Here is a 17721-nt window from a genome sequence, read left to right as displayed (position 1 = left end):
TTTGCTTCCACCTCTTCGCTCTCATCCTGCGAGCTTTCCTCCCCGTGACCCCACTGAAATCCCTCTAGTTTTGCCCAGTCCAGCCCCTCGGTGGCATCCTATTCAGTTTCCCGCTCTCCTGTTAGCATTCCTGCCGGCACTGCCTCCTGGCTCGCTTTCCGCCTTTCCCTTGCTTCGCTGCCGCTCAGACTCTGAATATTGGGGTGACACAGAGCACAGTCTTCTATTGTCAATACTCAGGCCCCAGGAGATCATCTCTAATAGGTGGCTTTAAATACTAGCTTCACTGATGTCGTCTGAGGTTCTGGCTTCAACTTCCTTTTGGAGCCCAGACTCGTGTCCACCCCCCCACCCGATGTCTCCCCTTGGATAGCTAATGAGCGCCGTGAGCTCAGCATAAGAAAACCTTGATTTCACCCCCTAAGCACGTTCCTCCTCTATCTTCCCACCTTGATGAGTTGCACCACTTGCCACCCAGTTGCTTGGGCCCCTAACCTAGGAGTCAGGGTCATCGCTGCTTCCTGTTTTGCTCACGGCTTCCCCACGTCCATCCATCTCGCTGGGCCTGCTCACTCTCATGGTCTCTGCCTTGTTCACCCTTGTCCACACCGCCAGCGTCTCTAGCTTGGATGGATGCTGTAGCCTCTTTCTACTCTACTCCCTCTTTGGGGGAAACCAACTCCCCCCAAAACCAAGTTCTTCTGCCGAGTCTATGATTAAGCTCTCTATCCAAAACTTTATATCCTTTCTGTCCTGCTCCTGTCCCCCTCAAGATTGAGGAGAATCAAAGAAAAGGGGCGGTTGAAGTCAATCAGGACCCTACGGGGCCCTCCTGGATACAAAAGCCTTTCCGTGTCTCCTGTTTCTTGTTTGTAGAAAAAGGCTTTAGTCTCCTAGACTTTCCCTGAGTTCCAAAGAGCAGATTCAAGCAGTTACTAATTAGGGAAGTGGGGGAACACAGAAACACAGGAAAGAGCAGGCCCCAAAAGTCCTAAAGAAAACAGCAGGGTCCCAGCGGGAATTGAAAGTCGTAACCAGTCACATAGGCTCTACGTAAATAATAAAACACCTCAAGCATTACTTTTGCTCTCTCTTAGAAAGAAATTAAGGGATCAAAAGACCATGATTTACTAGTTTGCTTTGCAGGAACAGACAGATTGATCACCAGTGACACATGGGGTCACAAGACGTATGAGGGCCAGGAGGTTGCAACTAAGGTCTTATCAGGAAGATGAAATCACAAAGACCCTCTTTACCTTTTTTTTTTTTTTTTTCACCTTTAAAAACCTTGCGCCCCAGCCAGGCAGCAAGATGGATCTGAGACAAGCCTAGGTCTCTCATCTGTTAGGTTGGCACCTCCTGGACTAATTAACCTTCTCTGCTCCAAACTCTGACGTTTCGGTTTGTTTGGGCCTCACTGCGTGTCGGGCACAACAACTTGAATTTGACAACACCCCACTCCCCAACTTTGTTCTCCACAAAGCAGCCAGGGTGATCTTTTAAAAAAGCAGAAACCAGGAACTTCCCTGGCAGTCTAGTGGTTAAGACTTCCAATGCAGGGGACACGGGTTCGATCCCTGGTCGGGGAACTAAGATCCCACATGCCTTGTGGCGTGGCCAAAAAAGAAAAAAAAAAAGCAAACCAGATCTTGCCATCCCTCTGGCTTAAGTCCGCAAGGGCTTCCCTCACACTTACAATAGGAGCTGAAGGCCTTCAATCCAGCCCCTGCCTGCTTCCCTCTCGTGCCGGATCCCCTCCCTCCCTCTTGCTCCCGATGGCCCCACCCCGGGAAGCAGTTCCTGCCTCAGGAACACTGGCTCTGCCTCTTCCTCCCCCGTGGGGCTCAGCTTTCCACCCACCCTGTTTCATTTTTTCCACAGCCCCATCACTCGTTCCCCCGCCCGGGCCCCGTCATACTAGCAGCCCGCATGCCCCCAGACTCAGCTGAGCTCGTGACAGTGAGGACCTGCTAGTCCCGCTACTTGCTGACCCCTAGCGCCAGCACAGTGCTTGGGACGCAATAGGTGCTCAATAAATGTCACTGAGCAAATCTCAGTGACTGAGAGCAAGCCGGTAAGTTGTTCACACCTGAAAAACTGCTCCTACGGCAGGAAGGACCTACGAGTAGACACAGTTAGTCACCTTCTCTGCCTTGATGCCCGCAGTGCAGCAGCAGGGGAGGAGCCTACCTAAAAAATCCAGACCCCAGGGACCTCCCTGGTGGTCCAGTGGGTAAGACTCCTGTGCTCCCAATGCAGGGGGCTGGGGTTAGGTCCCTGGATGGGGAATTACATCCCACATGCCACAACTAAAGATCCCGCGTGCTGCAACAAAGATCCTGTATGGTGCAACTCAAGACCCGGGCAGCCAAATAAATAAATATTTTTTAAATATCCAGACCCCAGACACACCCCCGAGACTGATTCATTACAGTTCAGGCCCTAATTAGGCATTTTAAGCAGGTACCTCAGGGGATCCCACTATGGCTCCCCTCCCCCTCCATACCTTGTGAAACACTGGTTTGGAGCATACAAAGTACCATAACTATTTTGAATTCTCTGTTTTCAACATTTATCTTTTGGGGAAAAAAATAAATTGTGTTAGAGGAGTGATGTTCTATTGACTTTAGGAAATAGGAATGTAGCTAAACCTGGTTTCCAGGCTGCGTGGAAGCAGAGCTGTGTGGGAACCATTGCTTTTGGCATCATCACTGGAAATAGGTATGTTTTCTTCTCCTCCCCTTTTGGAAGTTTATGTTTACTGTTTGGCATACTTGACTAAAGTGAGCTACAATAACTATATATTAACCTAGTTCAGTAAGGAGAACACTCTTAGAAATTAACCTGGGGCGAGTCCTCAGGCAGTTTTCTTATTCCCTAGAATGTAGTAAACGTTTATTGAGCAGAACTAAGGGCTAAATGCAAAGGGTTCCTAAGTGCACTTGGCTAGGCAACACAGTCCTCACCTTCAAGGCGCTCCAGACCCGGTCAGGGACACAGACGAGAGAAGATCAGTGGCGTGTTGCACAGGGTGCTGCGTGGGCATGGGACCCAGGACTTCTGGACAAGGGGAGGGTAGCTCAGTAACGCAGACCTGGGATGACGACGGCCTGAGTTAGAATACAGACCAGGTGGCGCAGTGGTTAAGAATCCGCCTGCCAATGCAGGGGACGTGAGTTCGAGCCCTGGTCCGGGATGATCCCACATGCTGCGGAGCAACTAAGCCCGTGCGCCACACCTACTGAGCCTGCGCTCTAGAGCCTGTGAGCCACAACTACTGAGCCCACGTGCCACAACTACTGAAGCCCGGGCGCATAGAGCCCGTGCTCCGCAGCAAGAGAAGCCACTGCAATGAGAAGCCCGCACACCGCAATGAAGAATAGCCCCCGCTGGCTGCAACTAGAGAAAGCCCGCGCTCAGCAACGGAGACCCAACACAGCCAAAAATAAGTAAATAAATTTATTATTTTTTTAAAAAAGAATAGGGCTTCCCTGGTGGCGCAGTGGTTGAGCGTCCGCCTGCCGATGCAGGGGACACGGGTTCGTGCCCCGGTCCGGGAAGATCCCACATGCCGCAGAGCGGCTGGACCCGTGAGCCATGGCCGCTGAGCCTGCACGTCCGGAGCCTGTGCTCCGCAATGGGAGAGGCCACAACAGTGAGAGGCCCGCGTACCGCAAAAAAAAAAAAAAAAAAAGAATAGAGACAGGGGTGGGGGGGACGGGGGGAGGAAGAAGTGTGTGGAGGAGGGGGATGCAGGGGCAGGAGGGGGACACAGGGGTGGGAGGGGGTATTTCAGAGACATGTAGGTGGGAGAATTCACAGGACTTGATGGGGAGGAGGGGAGTCAGGAATGACACCAGATCTACAGCATCACCAGTTGGGCGGGTGGTGGAACTGCCCTGGGACAGGTGACCAGGAGGTGGGGCAGGTGTGTGAGGGAAAGATGAGGAATTCAGCTGAGGGCCTGGTGACGCTGGCCCGGCCTTGGGACACGCCCTGCCAGGCTGGGAAGAGACTGGGGTTGCAGGTGATGATCTGGGAGCCCTCAGGCAAAACGGGAGTGGGTGAGACCACTCAGACAGAAACGTGGAGAGCGGGACCCAGGCAGGACCCTGAGAAACAGCCGTATCTAGTGGACAGATGGCAGAGGAGAGGCCTGCACCGGGGAATGTCCGGTGGCCTCACCAGAGAAGGAAGGAGTGTTTCCAGATGGAAGGAGGGGGACCCGGTGACAGACAGGGCAGTGGCCGAGACATCTGGACTTAGCAGCACAAAGGGCAGCAGACTGCAGATGGCTGAGGAGGAAACAAAGGAAGTGATGACAGCTCTCTGAGAAGTGGGGAGAGGTGTCAGTAGGAGAAGCCGAAAGGAGGCTGAGAGGGAGAAAAATAGGTGTCAGAGTCAGGAGAGTGATGGGGGACTGAGTAAGGAAGAAGCGTCAGATAGTGGGATATTTGAATTTAAGCGTTCACGCTGGGAATTCCCCGGCGGTCCAGTGATTAGGACTCAGAGTTTTCACTGCCAGGGACTGGGTTCGATCCCTGGTCGGGGGAGTTCACAGAAGGTGATGATAATAAGGGCTAGGCCATAGGAGCGGATGGCCAAGGGGACAGAACTGCCGTGTCAGGGGACTGGATACATTGTCCATACCAGGTGTGAGGCCATCCTAGGGGAGAGAGGAAAACAGCAAGGACCATGGCATTCACTGAACGAGGGGGCACGCATAGATGAGGCAACTAGAAGGTGGCTGACCCCTGGGATATGCCTCCCAGAGTTGGTCTTTTTCAAATGTGGGGCAGCCGAGGCCTCGGGAGAGGAAGCGACTTGCCGAGAATGACAGCACAAACTGGAGCCCAGACATCCCGGCTGAGTGGCTGGTACCGTGGACCTGTACCTGAACCTCCTCGCCTCTGTGTAGCCCCAACTCAACTGCCTGGGCGCCTGAGGGGGGCCTGCAACTACTGTATTGTGATCATTAAATCTCTCTCCTTTCAACACAGTCACCACCCTTAATCTTCCAGGGTGGGGAAAGCCATTTTCTGGGTTTGGTTAGGAAACGAGCTCTGAAAAGCCCTGGTAACTGTGACTTACCTTCTGCTTCTGCCCAGACATGCTGCATAAATGTGCTCGGGGGTGGGGGCGTGGCTAACTGGCTTAGAAGGTTTCTAAAGGATGTGCAGTCAGGGTTCAAGGGTGAGAACGAAAGCGAATGACTCTGCTGCTGAAAGAATGTTCATCTGTGAGGCAACTACTGACGTTTACAAAGTGTTTTCTTCCTGTTTTCCAGTCCACTTTTCCAGCTGCTTGAGGTGTGGAAGCCACACTATATGCTTTTTGAGGACTTTGCTCCCTGAAATCCCGTGATCTCTTTCCTGCAGCCATGGGAGCGGGCGGTAATCAGACCCTGGGCTTTTCCTCCGCCCTTTATTAGGGCAGTAACCAGGGGGAAACTGGCTTAGTCTGCTCTTAAGTGTCCTCCTGGATTAAAAGGTATCATCCTGGCTCTCAGCACTGGCCCCTAAAATGCGTCTTGCAGTATAAATGGGTTTGCCCTGGCATCTGCTAACGTTTACTCTTCCAATTGTCAGAAAAGTTGGACTGGTTGACACGAGCGGAATTTTTCTCTTTTTTCTTCCGTTTGGATAAATGTGTCACGGTCCAATGTTGTGACAGATGGAAAAATCCTATGTAGGGCACGCAGGAAGTACTCTGAGGGCCCGCGTGGCACGGTGGGTTGATAGGAACCCATCTCTTCTCTTAGTGAATTATTCACGTGTACTTCCCTAAAAGACCGTTCCTGTTTGAAGGTCTCGGTTGTAAAACCGGAGAGTTCACCATTGCCGGGGAGAGGTTCCCTGCAGTATCGGACGGAAGGAGCCAGAGGCACCGCAGAAACACTTTCTCCCCCAGTGCTCTGCCCACTGGGAACAGCTCTCGGCGCGCCAAGCATGCTGCACCCGGGTTAGGACCCGGCAGGTCTCGCTGGGACTTTGGGTGAGGGTGCAGTCTGGGCGACCAGCTCCGGGGCGCGCTCTGCCTGGTGCCACCGTCCGCCCGGCAAACTCGGGCGTGGCCACCCACATCTCCCCGAACAGAGCCTCCCTTACACCCTTTCTCCCCACGCCCCCCGCCGCTCCCCACCCCCCGCACACCCTGCAGTCTGATAACGGGATCCCACCCCACCACCGGGTCAGTGACCGGTCCCGGACGTTCTCCGGGGCTCACCCTGGAACCCCGTGCTCCCACTCGGCGCTCAGACCCCCACACCTCGGGCCAAGCAGGGCTCACCCTGACCTGGACTTGCTGGCCAGACCCAGGGGGCAGAGAAAGCGCAGCCTCCCCGTTCTGTCGCCAGGGCCCAGGGCGCTCGTGCGGCCGGCGGGGCGGGAGAGCGAGGGATGCCCAGGCTTCCGGCTCTCCTCGCCGCCGCGCGCGGATCCCTGCTCACTGCTACCCGCGGCGCGCCCAGGGAGAAGGAGACGTGAGCAACCTTTCGCGGGTTTTTGGTGCCCCGGCGGGAGCAGCATTCACGCAGCTGGGACCCCCGGGGCCCCCCCGGAGGGGCCTCGAGCCCCGCCCCCGCCGGCCCGCAGTGTCACGTGGCCCACAGCGCCCCCGCGGGCCGGTCACGTGACGGCGGCGCACCGTTGCCCGGGCAGCGGCTGCGGCGGGCCGGCGGGGGGCGGGGCAGCTGGCGGGGGCGGGGCCGGGGGACCCCGAGGGACGGGCGGAAGGAGGGTGGGGGCCGCGCTCGGCGCCCCGGCCGGGCCACAGGGCCACTGGGCCACACGGCCACACGGCCACGCCAGCGCCGCCTGCCGCGAGCCCGAGCCGGAGCCGGGCCGGGCGGGCAGAGCAGCTCGGTGAGTGCTCGCCGCGGGGGGTCTGGCGGGGGACTGGAATTGCACCAGGAGACTCGACGGGGGAGGGGACCGGCTTCCTCCTGGGCAGGCCTGGGACGCGCGACGTCTGCGGGGTTGGGAGGCGGCCAGGTGACCCCAACTCCGCGGGCTCCCCGGGCAGGGTGCGGCGCCGAGAGGACTCAGGTCGCGGGTGCGGGCAGAATGCGGGTCCTGCGGCTGCTGGGGCTTCCTGAGGGGAAGGGACAGGGATGCAGGCGGACTCCTCTAGGAGACCCAGGGGAGCAGGAGGGGCTGGGCCCCCGCCCTGCACGGGTGTGACAAAAAGAGAGTCAGAAACAGGCGTTTCTGCGTGGCACTCGGCCATTGCTCGTGCCCCAGATGTTTAAAGGAAGTTCAGACAGGCAAACCCCAAAACCTACCGCCCGGAAATGTTTCCAACAACCCTGCCAAGGAGAATAGCTAATCTTTAGAGAGAGCATCACTGTTATGCTACAAGACCTCTTTTCTCTGCCTGCCCCTTATATGAAAACAAAACCAAAAAACCCACAAGGTTCAGCCAGGAGAGCATCCTTTGGAGCCTCTGCCACCTGACAGAAACGCAGGGCTCCATCTTGACCCACCCCACCCGCTGCCTGAGCCCAGCCCCGGAGTGTGAGGACCAGACTCTGCCCCTGGAGTTGGGGAGGCAGGGGGAGGAGGCCTGGCCCAGGGTAGGACGCTGGGGCTGGAAGGGTGCGGATGGATCTGAATCCAGTCTGGGCTGCTCCCTCTGCAGGAAGTGGCTTTTCTGTCTTCAGGACCCACAGGCCTGCCTCAGGACCCAGGCTCCAAGCAGACAGGCAGCCCTTCCTTCCCAAACCCTGCCACTCGAAGGACATCTGCAGGGCTGAGGCCGGCCTGCCTATTGCCCAGAGGCCACCATGGCCCAGAGGCCACCGTCAGACCTCACTGCCCATGAAGCTCTCCACTTTCCAATTTGAGCTCAGCTCTCGTTCATTGAAGGTCCCTGTGCTTCCCTCTTCTTCACCCCATACATCCCTTTGGAGGCCACCAGGCCCTCCTGCCCCTCCCAGTCGGCCAAGCGTTTGAGCACACAGGCCAGACTGAGCCTGCATTGTTCCCTCACCAGCTCCGTCCAAGCCCCTGCATCCGGGCACCTCCAGAGCAAGTCCAGCACAGTCATACTTTCCAGGCTCCACGTACTCTCTGCATCCTGCCTTCCACCCCCATTTCCCTGACCCCTCTGCAGCTAGCTTTTCTGCCCTGCCTCTCAGAAGCTCCCATGTGGGCAGCGTCTTGTCTTTGAGGGAGGGTCCCACTTTGCCAATGCTACCTTCACTACCTATGTCCTTGTCCCTGTCCTGGCTCCCTAGCAGGGACCCTCTCCTGGGTCAAGAGTAGAGGCAGCCAGCCCCCCCTGCACTCCCTCAACCCTCACACCCCCTCCACTAAAGCAGCATTTAACTCACTGGATGAGAATCCCCCTGCCCTTATCTCACTCCCCCATGGGACATCCTCACCTTTCATCTTTGATCCTTAAGTACCAAATGCAGTCTTACCTTCGGGCTCAGGAAGCATTTATTGGATGCAGGATGGAGAGACGGATCCTCTGAGGGGGCAAAGCTTGTGCCTTTCACCCCACCACACACTGGACAGTGTCTTCATCATACCTGTGGGCTCACTTCTGATACGTAGGGGGAGAAAAAAAGAAAAAAGTGTATTTCCAAATGACGCCATTCTCAGTTATTTGAAGCCAGCCAATGGATTGGTTAGTGAACAACATTTCTCTGAATCCTCCCCAAGGGACGGGACATTCCTGTGATTGAAGTGCTTGCAAGCAGTGCTGCTGGCTGCAGATGTGGACGGGGTGACCAAGGTTCCCAAGTCGGCCCTCCTGTAAATGACCTAGTAATTGGCATCCCAGGCAGAAATAGAAGAGCACAGAACTGTTTCCCGGGGCCCTATTGGCTGGTAAAAGCCGAGCCTCCGCAGCCTGGTGGAAGACAAAGAGGAAGGCACCCCAAAAGAGAGAGGCCTTCCCCGCCCCTAGGACCTTCCCAGAGAATCCTTTTAGGGATTGGCGTGGACAGATCAAGTGTGGGGCATTTCCTCAGCCGCTGACCCTGGTGAACACCCCCTACTCCGCCCACCCACCCCCAGCCAGGCTCCCTGGAACCTGGGAACACTGCTCTGTTTTGTGGTAGCCTTAAGAAGGCTTTTCACGGGGCCTATGCGGGCTTGAAGGTACAAGTTAATGTCTGATGCCAAGTGAGCTGTGAGGTGCCTGTGCCCTGGAAGCCTGCCCTGCAGATTAATTCGAGCTGATCCCGCGGGCTGCTGCACGGGCCGGCCCCTTGGGCCACGCAAGACCGCCAATCCCCTATTTGGAGGTTTGGGTTTAAATTCACAAATCTCGACAGATCAGCCCTTCTGATCTTCATCGTGTGTTATTGTCAAACCAGATGTCTACTGGGATACTCGAGGGGTCTCCAGCCTCCATTTCTCGGAACAAAAACAAAAAAACCCCACAAAAAACCATGCTCACGTCAATTGGCCAATTCAGTTTTTCATTTTGCTGAAGGTTTCCATTGCAGCCTGGATGTGGCCTTAGTTATACAAACCAGGTATTTTCAGGGCGAACTGTGCTGATTAAAATCTAAGTTGGATTTGAGAACCTAGCGGCTGCTTGGAAATGTTGATTTCATGGTTGGCACCTGGCCATTGGAAAGCAGTTTTGGTTCCACTCTCTTGTCTAAGAGCCCGGTAGGGTGGGGATGTCCCTAGGTGAAGATAAGCAGGTTGGAAAGGTCAGGTGTCACGCTCACATGGCAGGGTCAAATCCAGAAGTTTAGGTCCTAAAAGCTTCCTAACTACTACAGCTCCCTACTCCCTGAAGATAGGTGCCCCTCTGAGGAGTCTTTAGGTGCTTTTGGTCAACCTTGGAATTCCATTCACCCAAGAGCCACACTCAGTTGGAGCCTTTCTGAGCTCGGGGTGGGAGGCCAGATTCCTGCTTTGTGGAGGAACACTGGATGCTGCGATGGTTCCCGGAGATGCACTCCTGCCCCTCCTTTCCTGCAGGTGGTCCCCACGTTCCTGTGTGAGGACTGCCTCAGAGGCCAGGGCCCCATACCCGTGCACCTCTGGATCCCATGGCCCTGGCACAGGGTGTATACAGTGGGCCCCCAGGGAAAGTTAAAGGGACTTGGATTCTGGCTTTTCCAGGCCCCGGGAACCCTCTGGGATGCCTGAGTGTGTCTCTGCCGCCCACAGGCTGGCTCCCACCATGAGCGCCGAGCTCAACGTACCTGTGGACCCCTCCACTCCCGCCTGCTCGGAGCCCGGCCACAAGGGCATGGATTACCGGGACTGGGTCCGCCGCAGCTACCTGGAACTGGTCACCTCCAACCACCACTCTGTGCAGGCCCTCTCCTGGAGGAAGCTCTACCTGAGCAGGGCCAAGCTGAAGGCCTCCAGCCGGACGTCCGCCCTCCTCTCGGGCTTTGCCATGGTGAGTGGAAACACGTGGTGGGAAACACAGCCTGTGAAGTGGGCTTTTGCTAATTGAAATCCTGTGGTGCTTCAGGGAGCAAAGCACTCCCTCCGGGCCCTGCTGACAGCCAGGATGGACCGTTAGTAAGTCTCTGCCCAGGTCCCACCTCCTCCAAGGGGACTGCTCTGGCAACTGGAGGGGTGGCCTGGGGCATCCAGGGGAGTCCCCAAGCCCCAGAGCCCTCAGAAAGCCCACTCTCACGTTCACATACAGTATTTACTTGGCAAGGAAGTTAGTGGGGTAATTAAAATAGCTTCAGGGTACAAGGTTTCCCAGGAAAAAGTCCCGACATCTGCACATCTCAGGCACCACCCAAGAGTTTGGGAATTTGAGCAGAAACTGTGGCATGGGTTGCGTTTGCTCAGTTTAGCCCAGCTGGGGACACAGATGCTCCCTGAATGTGGTCTCTGGGGTGACAAAGCAGAGCCTCTGGCCTGACACCCGGCTGCCCGGCTGTGCTTTCCTTCTGAGTCATCCCCCAGGACAAGAGTCTGTCTGGGGAAAAACCGTGGGCCCTGAAAAAGGGCCACATCCCCTGTTGACTTCAAAGCCTGCAGACCTTCATCCCTTCAGGGGATTGTCCCAGAGAGGGGGGAATGTCAGGATTCCGGATTCCCAGCGAGAACTGCGGCCGCCCCTCCTTTTTCTTTCTCTGTTGTCTGCTCAGAGGTCCTATTGGGCTGGAAGCCTTTTTTTTTTTAATGTAAAAACAATTGTTTTTCCATATCTCAGAGCCTCAGCTGTCAAATGGATACGCAGAAAATAAAAAAGCTGTCCGAGCGAGCCAGTGCGGCCACTCCCATGACAAGGGCCTGCCCGTCATCGGCACTGGTCACCCATGGAAAAATGAGACCTCTGTAGTCAGGGCGTGACCTCAGGCAGGGCAGGGCAGAGGTCACCACGTCTAGAGGGCAGTCAGTTTGGGTTGAGGTCTGTAGTTCAAAGCAAAGGCTTATTTACGTCCTGCATTTTATTGCTTAAAACGTAATTACAAAAGTGTACAATCATATGGGACATAACTTTGGCTCAAAATGATTTCCTTCCATCACATTAAAAGAGGAACATTTTCTCAAGCTTAACTTTAAGAAATAGCAAGAGAAGTTTAGACGTCATCATTAAAATTAGATCTTGTTTTCTACCCTCCCAGTAGGGTATAATGCATAGTAATACTCTGCATGTACTGCATTGAATTTTTCTGGCCTATATTTATTATTATATATTTTTTAACTTTGGAAAACTAACTGAGAAGTACTGCATGATATAATGAAGTAGGACGGTTTCCTTTCTGTGCGGGGCCTGGGTCTCGGAAATCACTTCCCGTCTGCAGCTGTCCCTTGAGACCCCGGTCTTCCAAACATTTGGACTTCCAAATTTAGGGAAGAGTCTGCTCACCCGAGTTTGAAGGCTACAACACCCCTCATTAAAATTTGCAAACAAGCCCTGTGAATAAAGCTGTAAAGCAAAGAGTGAATTCTGGAGGAGTAGTTTGAGACTTAATGGCAGCCTTCAGGGGTGTGAAGTGGCCTTAGAATGAGGACAGTGCCCGTTGAATAATAATAATAATTCATTATTATTCATTCAATAATAATGAATTATTATAATAATTCATTTCTTCAGCATTTATGGAGTATCTCCTCTGTAGCAAGTGCTTCCTTAAGCCGTTGGGGATACATTTCAGAAGCCACAGACCCCAGTAAATCAGATAATTATTCAGACTGCAGAGCAGCCCAGGAGAAAGAAGTGATGAATACAGATCGTCAGCTAGTATCAGCATGTCCACTGTGGAAACCATAGCTGAATAAGGGCAGGGACGTGGGAAAATGACCAGGCCGTTCTGTAGGTAGAGTTCCCTCTCCATATTATGTATTCCCTAATTAGAATTGCAGAGCTGCTCCTTCTTCCAGCAAGTGCTTATGCCTGACCTTAAGCTTATTTCTTCATGTTTATCCTGCCCCTAACACAGAGAACCAGTGATCCAGGACCCCTTCATAAAAATCTTTGCATAAATACACTGAAAAATGGCCTTTGGCCTTTTCTCCTCTTGAGGTGGAACAAAACTGCTTTCCTCATAGGCCTTTTAATCGTCTTTGTTTCTCATCTCTGCACCCTCTGAAGTTTACAACGTCCTTTTTTGTTGGGCCATATCCTTTGTGGTCACAAGAGCCTACCCAGGCTAAAAGGGCACTGAGAAAGGACCACCCCTCCTCTCAGTAGTGTGGCTGCTGTCTCTTTGGAGCAATAATCACTGCTGAGTTTCTGTTCAGCTGTGGTCCACTAGGACTGGCATATCTTCTTTTTACCTACCAAATGTTCCATCTTCACTGAAGACGGAGTGAGAGGATGAGGTCCTCACTCTAAGAGGCAGTAGTTGCTAGAAGTTATGAAATCTTTCTTGTAAATTTTTTAAAACAGGGATGGCTCTGGGAGTTCCCTGGCGGTCCAATGGTCAGTGGTTGAGACTTGGCGCTTTCGCTGCTGTGGCCCCGGGGTTCCCACGGGATTGCCCCGTGACTCCTGAGCTGGGCTGGTGGCAAGTTGGGGAACTAAGATCCCCAAGACGTGCAGCACGCCCCAAAACAAAACAACAACAACAAAAAAGGGATGGCTCAGCTCTAGGAGACAAACAGTGTGAGTGGAAAAGCCTTCTGGCTTCTCTCTGCCTCCCTGTCCCCCCTTCCTTGACGGGTGTGGTTTCTTAGCTTTGGGTGCCTGGAAGAAGGCCCTTGGTGAGCCTGGACTAAACCCTCTACTGGGGTTGGTCCACAGAGCTGGGGTGGGATGTGGGCTGCAGCGGAGTGGACTGGGTGTGACCTGGGGAAGCGTGGCAGGAGCCTGGCGCCCAGTCTGGACTTTGAAAGCCCCTTAGGGCTCGTGGTGAGCATATCCCAGCCTAAATAGACACTCACTGCTACAGAGATAAGCAGGGGCTTCTGGTCCTTCTGTGAGCCTTTTATTCCCTTTCATTTAAAAGTCGTTTTTATTTTTTCAAAGTTAGCACATGCGCAGTTTAAAATTAAGTACTGCAAAGGGCTTGTGACAAACCCTGGCAGCCCCTCCGCCTCCACCTCTCTAATGATGTTTGGGAATTGCTGTCTCTTGACTTACCCTTTTTACATATTTCCTGTTGGCCTCCTGCTCCCGTCGATTCAGCTCAGTTGTCCCAGCCCAGCCCCTTCCCAGCTTCCCCTCCTCACCGTCATTTCTATGACCATTCCCGGCCTTTGGAGACGTGGCTGCTCGCTCCCGCTTTTGGCCTCAGCTGAGAGGCACCCTGTGGCTTGTGTGAGGCCGCCCAGTGTGTGGCTCTGAGCCTAGAGACCGTCAGGAGCCTCCATCATTACTTCTTTTTACCTCTTGAAAGGTCAGGTTTGTTTTTTTGAGAAATATCAGTTGTTTTGCAGCTAAGCTCCACTGCAGCCCGGCTCTGATATCAACAGCAAAGTCGCATGTTCCCAGGGAAGCGTGGCCTCTGCCCTGGGCCAGAGCCCGGCACCCCAATATACCTACGTTCTTGGCATCCAGGGTGCGATCACCGCCCTGCCCAGTGCTTCTCTGGCCTCTTCTGTACTTTTTAGATGTTCCCTGAATGAGATCTTCTTTAGCTAATCAGCAAAAAAAAAAAAAGAGTAAAGTTCAAAATATTTGATCAGCGAGGAGGGCGCCCTCTGCTCTGTGGGCGCCCCGACCCAGCGCCCCCTCTGCCTTGCAGGTGGCCATGGTGGAGGTGCAGCTGGAGACTCAGTACCAATACCCGCGGCCGCTGCTCATCGCCTTCAGCGCGTGCACCACGGTGCTGGTGGCCGTGCACCTGTTCGCGCTGCTCATCAGCACGTGCATCCTGCCCAACGTGGAGGCCGTGAGCAACATCCACAACCTCAACTCCATCAGCGAGTCTCCGCACGAGCGCATGCACCCCTACATCGAGCTGGCCTGGGGCTTCTCCACCGTGCTGGGCATCCTGCTCTTCCTGGCCGAGGTGGTACTGCTCTGCTGGATCAAGTTCCTGCCCGTGGACGCGCGCCACCAGCCCGGCCCTCCACCTGGCCCCGGGGGCCACACGGGCTGGCAGGCCGCCCTGGTGTCCACCATCATCATGGTGCCCGTGGGCCTCATCTTCGTGGTCTTCACCATCCACTTCTACCGCTCGCTGGTGCGCCACAAAACCGAGCGGCACAATCGCGAGATCGAGGAGCTGCACAAGCTCAAAGTGCAGCTGGATGGGCACGAGCGCAGCCTGCAGGTGGTGTGAGCGTGCGCGCTCCTGGGCGGGGCCGATGCCGTGTGTCCACGGCCGCATCCGCGTCAGCTCAGCGTCCACGCCTCGCTGGGAGGGAACAGAACTCGCTTGCGGTATGGGGAATTTCAGAAATGCAAATTGCCAACGGGGCTGCCGAGACACTGCCAGGTGGTTCAAGACCAAAGTTCTACTCCTGTCTTCATGCTGTAAGACCTGGATCGTTTTCCTTCAGAAGATGGAAATCTTCAGTTAAACGGGAGACTGATGCTAAGAGCTCAGGGGAAAGAAAGGACAAGTCCTTGGCCCTGGGTACTTCCTGAGGCTGGAGGCCGGGCTCCGAGTAGCACCGGGTGGTCACGGGTCACCTCGGAGACCTGGAGTGAGCGGCCAGCAGGGGCTGGGAGCCTGGCAGGGACCTGGAGAGTCGGGGTAGCACCATGGGTTCAGGGAAGGGATTGCCCCGTGACTCCTGAGCTGGGCTGGTGGCAGCCGGGTGGCACGTCTGATGGTACCACCCTGCTACAATTAGATGGGGCACAGGCTTACAGCTTGGCCTGGTGCTTCCCTCCCTGCCCTGGAGGGAGCTGGGCGGCCTGGCTCGTGGGGCTGGGGAAGGAAGGCAGGAGCCCAGGGCACGTGGCCCAGCAGGCATCAGACTTGCCAGGCCCTGGGGGAGCCGTCCAAGGGCGGAGGCCAGTCTGTGGGCGCCCACTGGAGGTGGCTGTTAACTGAGGGGTGCTCTGAGGCACACTGGGCTCAGATTCTTTCTTCCCTGCCAGCTGGATCCTTGGCCACATTGACCCAGCGAGGCCCCCAGGCTGGGGAAAGGGCCCAACGTCCAGAGGCTTCCGTCTCTCGGCCACAGACTGTCCCCTGAGCCGCCAGCTGACCCTCCAGGCTGTGGCTGCAGAAGGCAGTGGCACTCTCGCCCAGGCACCCGAGCCCGCCCACCTCCCTGCTGCCTGTGGCCCCCGGCAGCGGGAGGGGGCAGCCAGGGAACTTCCTGTCTAGACAAGGCCGTGACCGGGCCTGGTCTGTGGGTGGTAGCATCAGCGGCCAGCCCTGGCCAAACGTGGGTCCTGCTTATAATGACGGCAGGGAAGGTGAGACCCTGTGGAGAGCTCCCCTCCTGGGCCTCCTGGCCGCAAGCACAGGCCCAGCTCACACTTCTATGCAGCCATGCACAGCACAGGTTCTGGTGTTTTTCAGAAGGGCGTCTGGTAGACCTGAGCCCATGTTCTTGGACCGAACACATACATGCTACAGCTCAGCTTACGTGTGAGCCTGCTGCGCCCTGGGCCGCTTTTAAGAACCACATTTACCACACTGGCCAGCAGCCACCAGAGAGTGGTGCCTTTTCTTTTGTTTCAGTCACTGGACTTCATGCTCTGACGGCATTTCTGTCCACAGCCTGACATCTCTGTGGGGTCTGGGTTGCCTGTACCAAGAAGTGCGGGCAAGCCTGGCTGAGGTTTCTGGGACTGTGACATCCTGTTGAGAACCTGAACCTTAACACGTAACTGAATGCTGAGAATCACCAGTGCAAGTCATGGCATTTACGGGGAGCCTGGACATCGTGTCTTGCTGGGCCGGAGGAGAGCCCTAGCGCCTTCCAAAGGGCGTGTCCCTCGCATCCTCTGCAGACATCTGTCGTGACTTGCTTGCTCCCTAGCGCATGTCTCCTCTCCCAGAGCCTTGCTGAAAAGGTGTAATGCGTTTGCTTTGCAAAAGAATGTCAGCGGCACTGCAAGACGGCCACTTTGTGTCCTGGCAGGGACTAGAAAGGCTGGCTCCTGCCCACTGCTGGGAGGGGACGGCAGCCCCTTCCTCTGGCCTCAGGCTTTTGAGAGGGGCCTTGTTGGGCTCACTTCGGCCACCTTCCTGGGCCATCTGGTGCCCCTGCCCTGTGTGCCAGGCCCACAGAGTGCCGAGCTCCCCAGCCTGCGGCGAGCACACTCTGGGTGTCAGCCAGGGGCCAGCTGTTACACCTGGCCCATGGGCAGTTTTTCTAGCCTGGCCACATCAGGGTCAGACACTAGGTGCCAGTGACAGTGCCACGTGGGTAGGAAGGATGCCACATAATCACGTTTTCGACACTGATGAGGAGAATAATGTTCTTGTAATTTCTTGTTCTTCCTTCCAGCGAGCTCTCCCAGCTCCAGCCTTTCTAGTTCCCAGAGGCATGAGGCAAACTGAATTTGTGAGAACAGAGATGACTGTGGGCCTGGGGACTGATGATCGGGGGGCGCCCTCAGGACTGGAGAATAAGCTGCCATTTGGAGCTGCAGCAGGGCAGTCTGCGGAGGGGAGGGAAGCAAATTGCAGGCTAGAAATTTGGTTTCTGGAGGCCTAACCTGACTGTGAAGGGGGTTCCAAGTGCAGTGGCCTTTCTGTGTTGAGTGAGAGGCGCCACAGGCCGCCCCGGAGCCAGCGTGGGCTCGCCCTGTTTTCCTCTGAGCAGAGCCTTCCTGGTGCTCATTAAAACAAGTGCCCGCAGATACGCTGAGGCCCCTTCCAAAGTGGAACACGGTCTCCGTTTAGTACCTGACCAGGAGTTTCAAAACTCCAGCGTTTCTATTTTAGACAGACTGCCAGGGCAGAATGTATTTCAGGGTCTCTTCTAGGAAGGTCTGCTGAGGATAAAACTGCCTAAGCCTGGGCAGATCGAGGCTCATCTGCACTGCTCACCTGTCTTGTGCTGATTGATTCATTATGCATGAGGCTGTGGAGACCACATGCGGTGTGCACACCCCCTGTCCTGTGTATGGATTTTTAAAACAGTTGCCCTGGACTGAACTGAATAAATAAGTACTTAAGTTATGAATTGCTCTCTGCTCTTGGTGGAGCACTGTGGAGAGAAGTGATGCTTGGAAGCCCCTCCCTGCCAACCGCTGGTCACCAGTGTTCCGTATCCTGCACCCCATGGGGTCAAGCATGATCCGGGCAGAGTGCAACTCTGAAGCTGTCAGCAGCTCTGAAGTCAGTAGTAACAGTAATAACCTCACATCTTCTACCCATCCTGTTCTCCAATCCAACACGGTCCCTAAATGAAGGGCCTGGGAGTTCCC

At 55.3% G+C, this 17721-nt stretch overlaps 2 protein-coding genes across 10 annotated transcripts in view; one reads left to right on the top strand and one right to left on the bottom strand.

Annotated features, from left to right (window-relative positions):
- ALKBH4 (alkB homolog 4, lysine demethylase) overlaps positions 1 to 17721 on the bottom strand; it is a 77728-nt gene that overhangs the window by 52520 nt on the left and 7487 nt on the right. For all 8 annotated transcript variants that reach the window (XM_049698874.1, XM_049698869.1, XM_049698867.1 and 5 more), the window contains exons 4-5: positions 13924 to 14018; positions 8423 to 8547 (exon numbers count right to left, since the gene is read on the bottom strand). In XM_049698874.1, the coding sequence (XP_049554831.1) occupies positions 8442 to 8547; positions 13924 to 14018 (201 nt within the window). In that variant the 3' untranslated portion in view covers positions 8423 to 8441. The remainder of the gene's footprint in view (positions 1 to 8422; positions 8548 to 13923; positions 14019 to 17721) is intronic.
- ORAI2 (ORAI calcium release-activated calcium modulator 2) lies at positions 6128 to 15966 on the top strand. Of its 2 annotated transcripts, none has more exons than XM_004268833.4 (3): positions 6128 to 6863; positions 10137 to 10374; positions 14126 to 15966. In XM_004268833.4, exons 2-3 carry the CDS (start codon positions 10150 to 10152, stop codon positions 14663 to 14665), a joined length of 765 nt encoding a protein of 254 aa, XP_004268881.1. In that variant the 5' UTR covers positions 6128 to 6863; positions 10137 to 10149; the 3' UTR covers positions 14666 to 15966. The 2 variants fall into 2 exon arrangements, with proteins under 2 accessions (XP_004268881.1, XP_033282283.1); XM_033426392.2 differs by having other exon boundaries at positions 10089 to 10374.

The sequence above is a fragment of the Orcinus orca genome, chromosome 16 (assembly GCF_937001465.1).
Source record: "Orcinus orca chromosome 16, mOrcOrc1.1, whole genome shotgun sequence".
Lineage (NCBI taxonomy): Eukaryota > Metazoa > Chordata > Mammalia > Artiodactyla > Delphinidae > Orcinus > Orcinus orca.
This window is presented reverse-complemented; position numbering and strand designations above follow the sequence as displayed.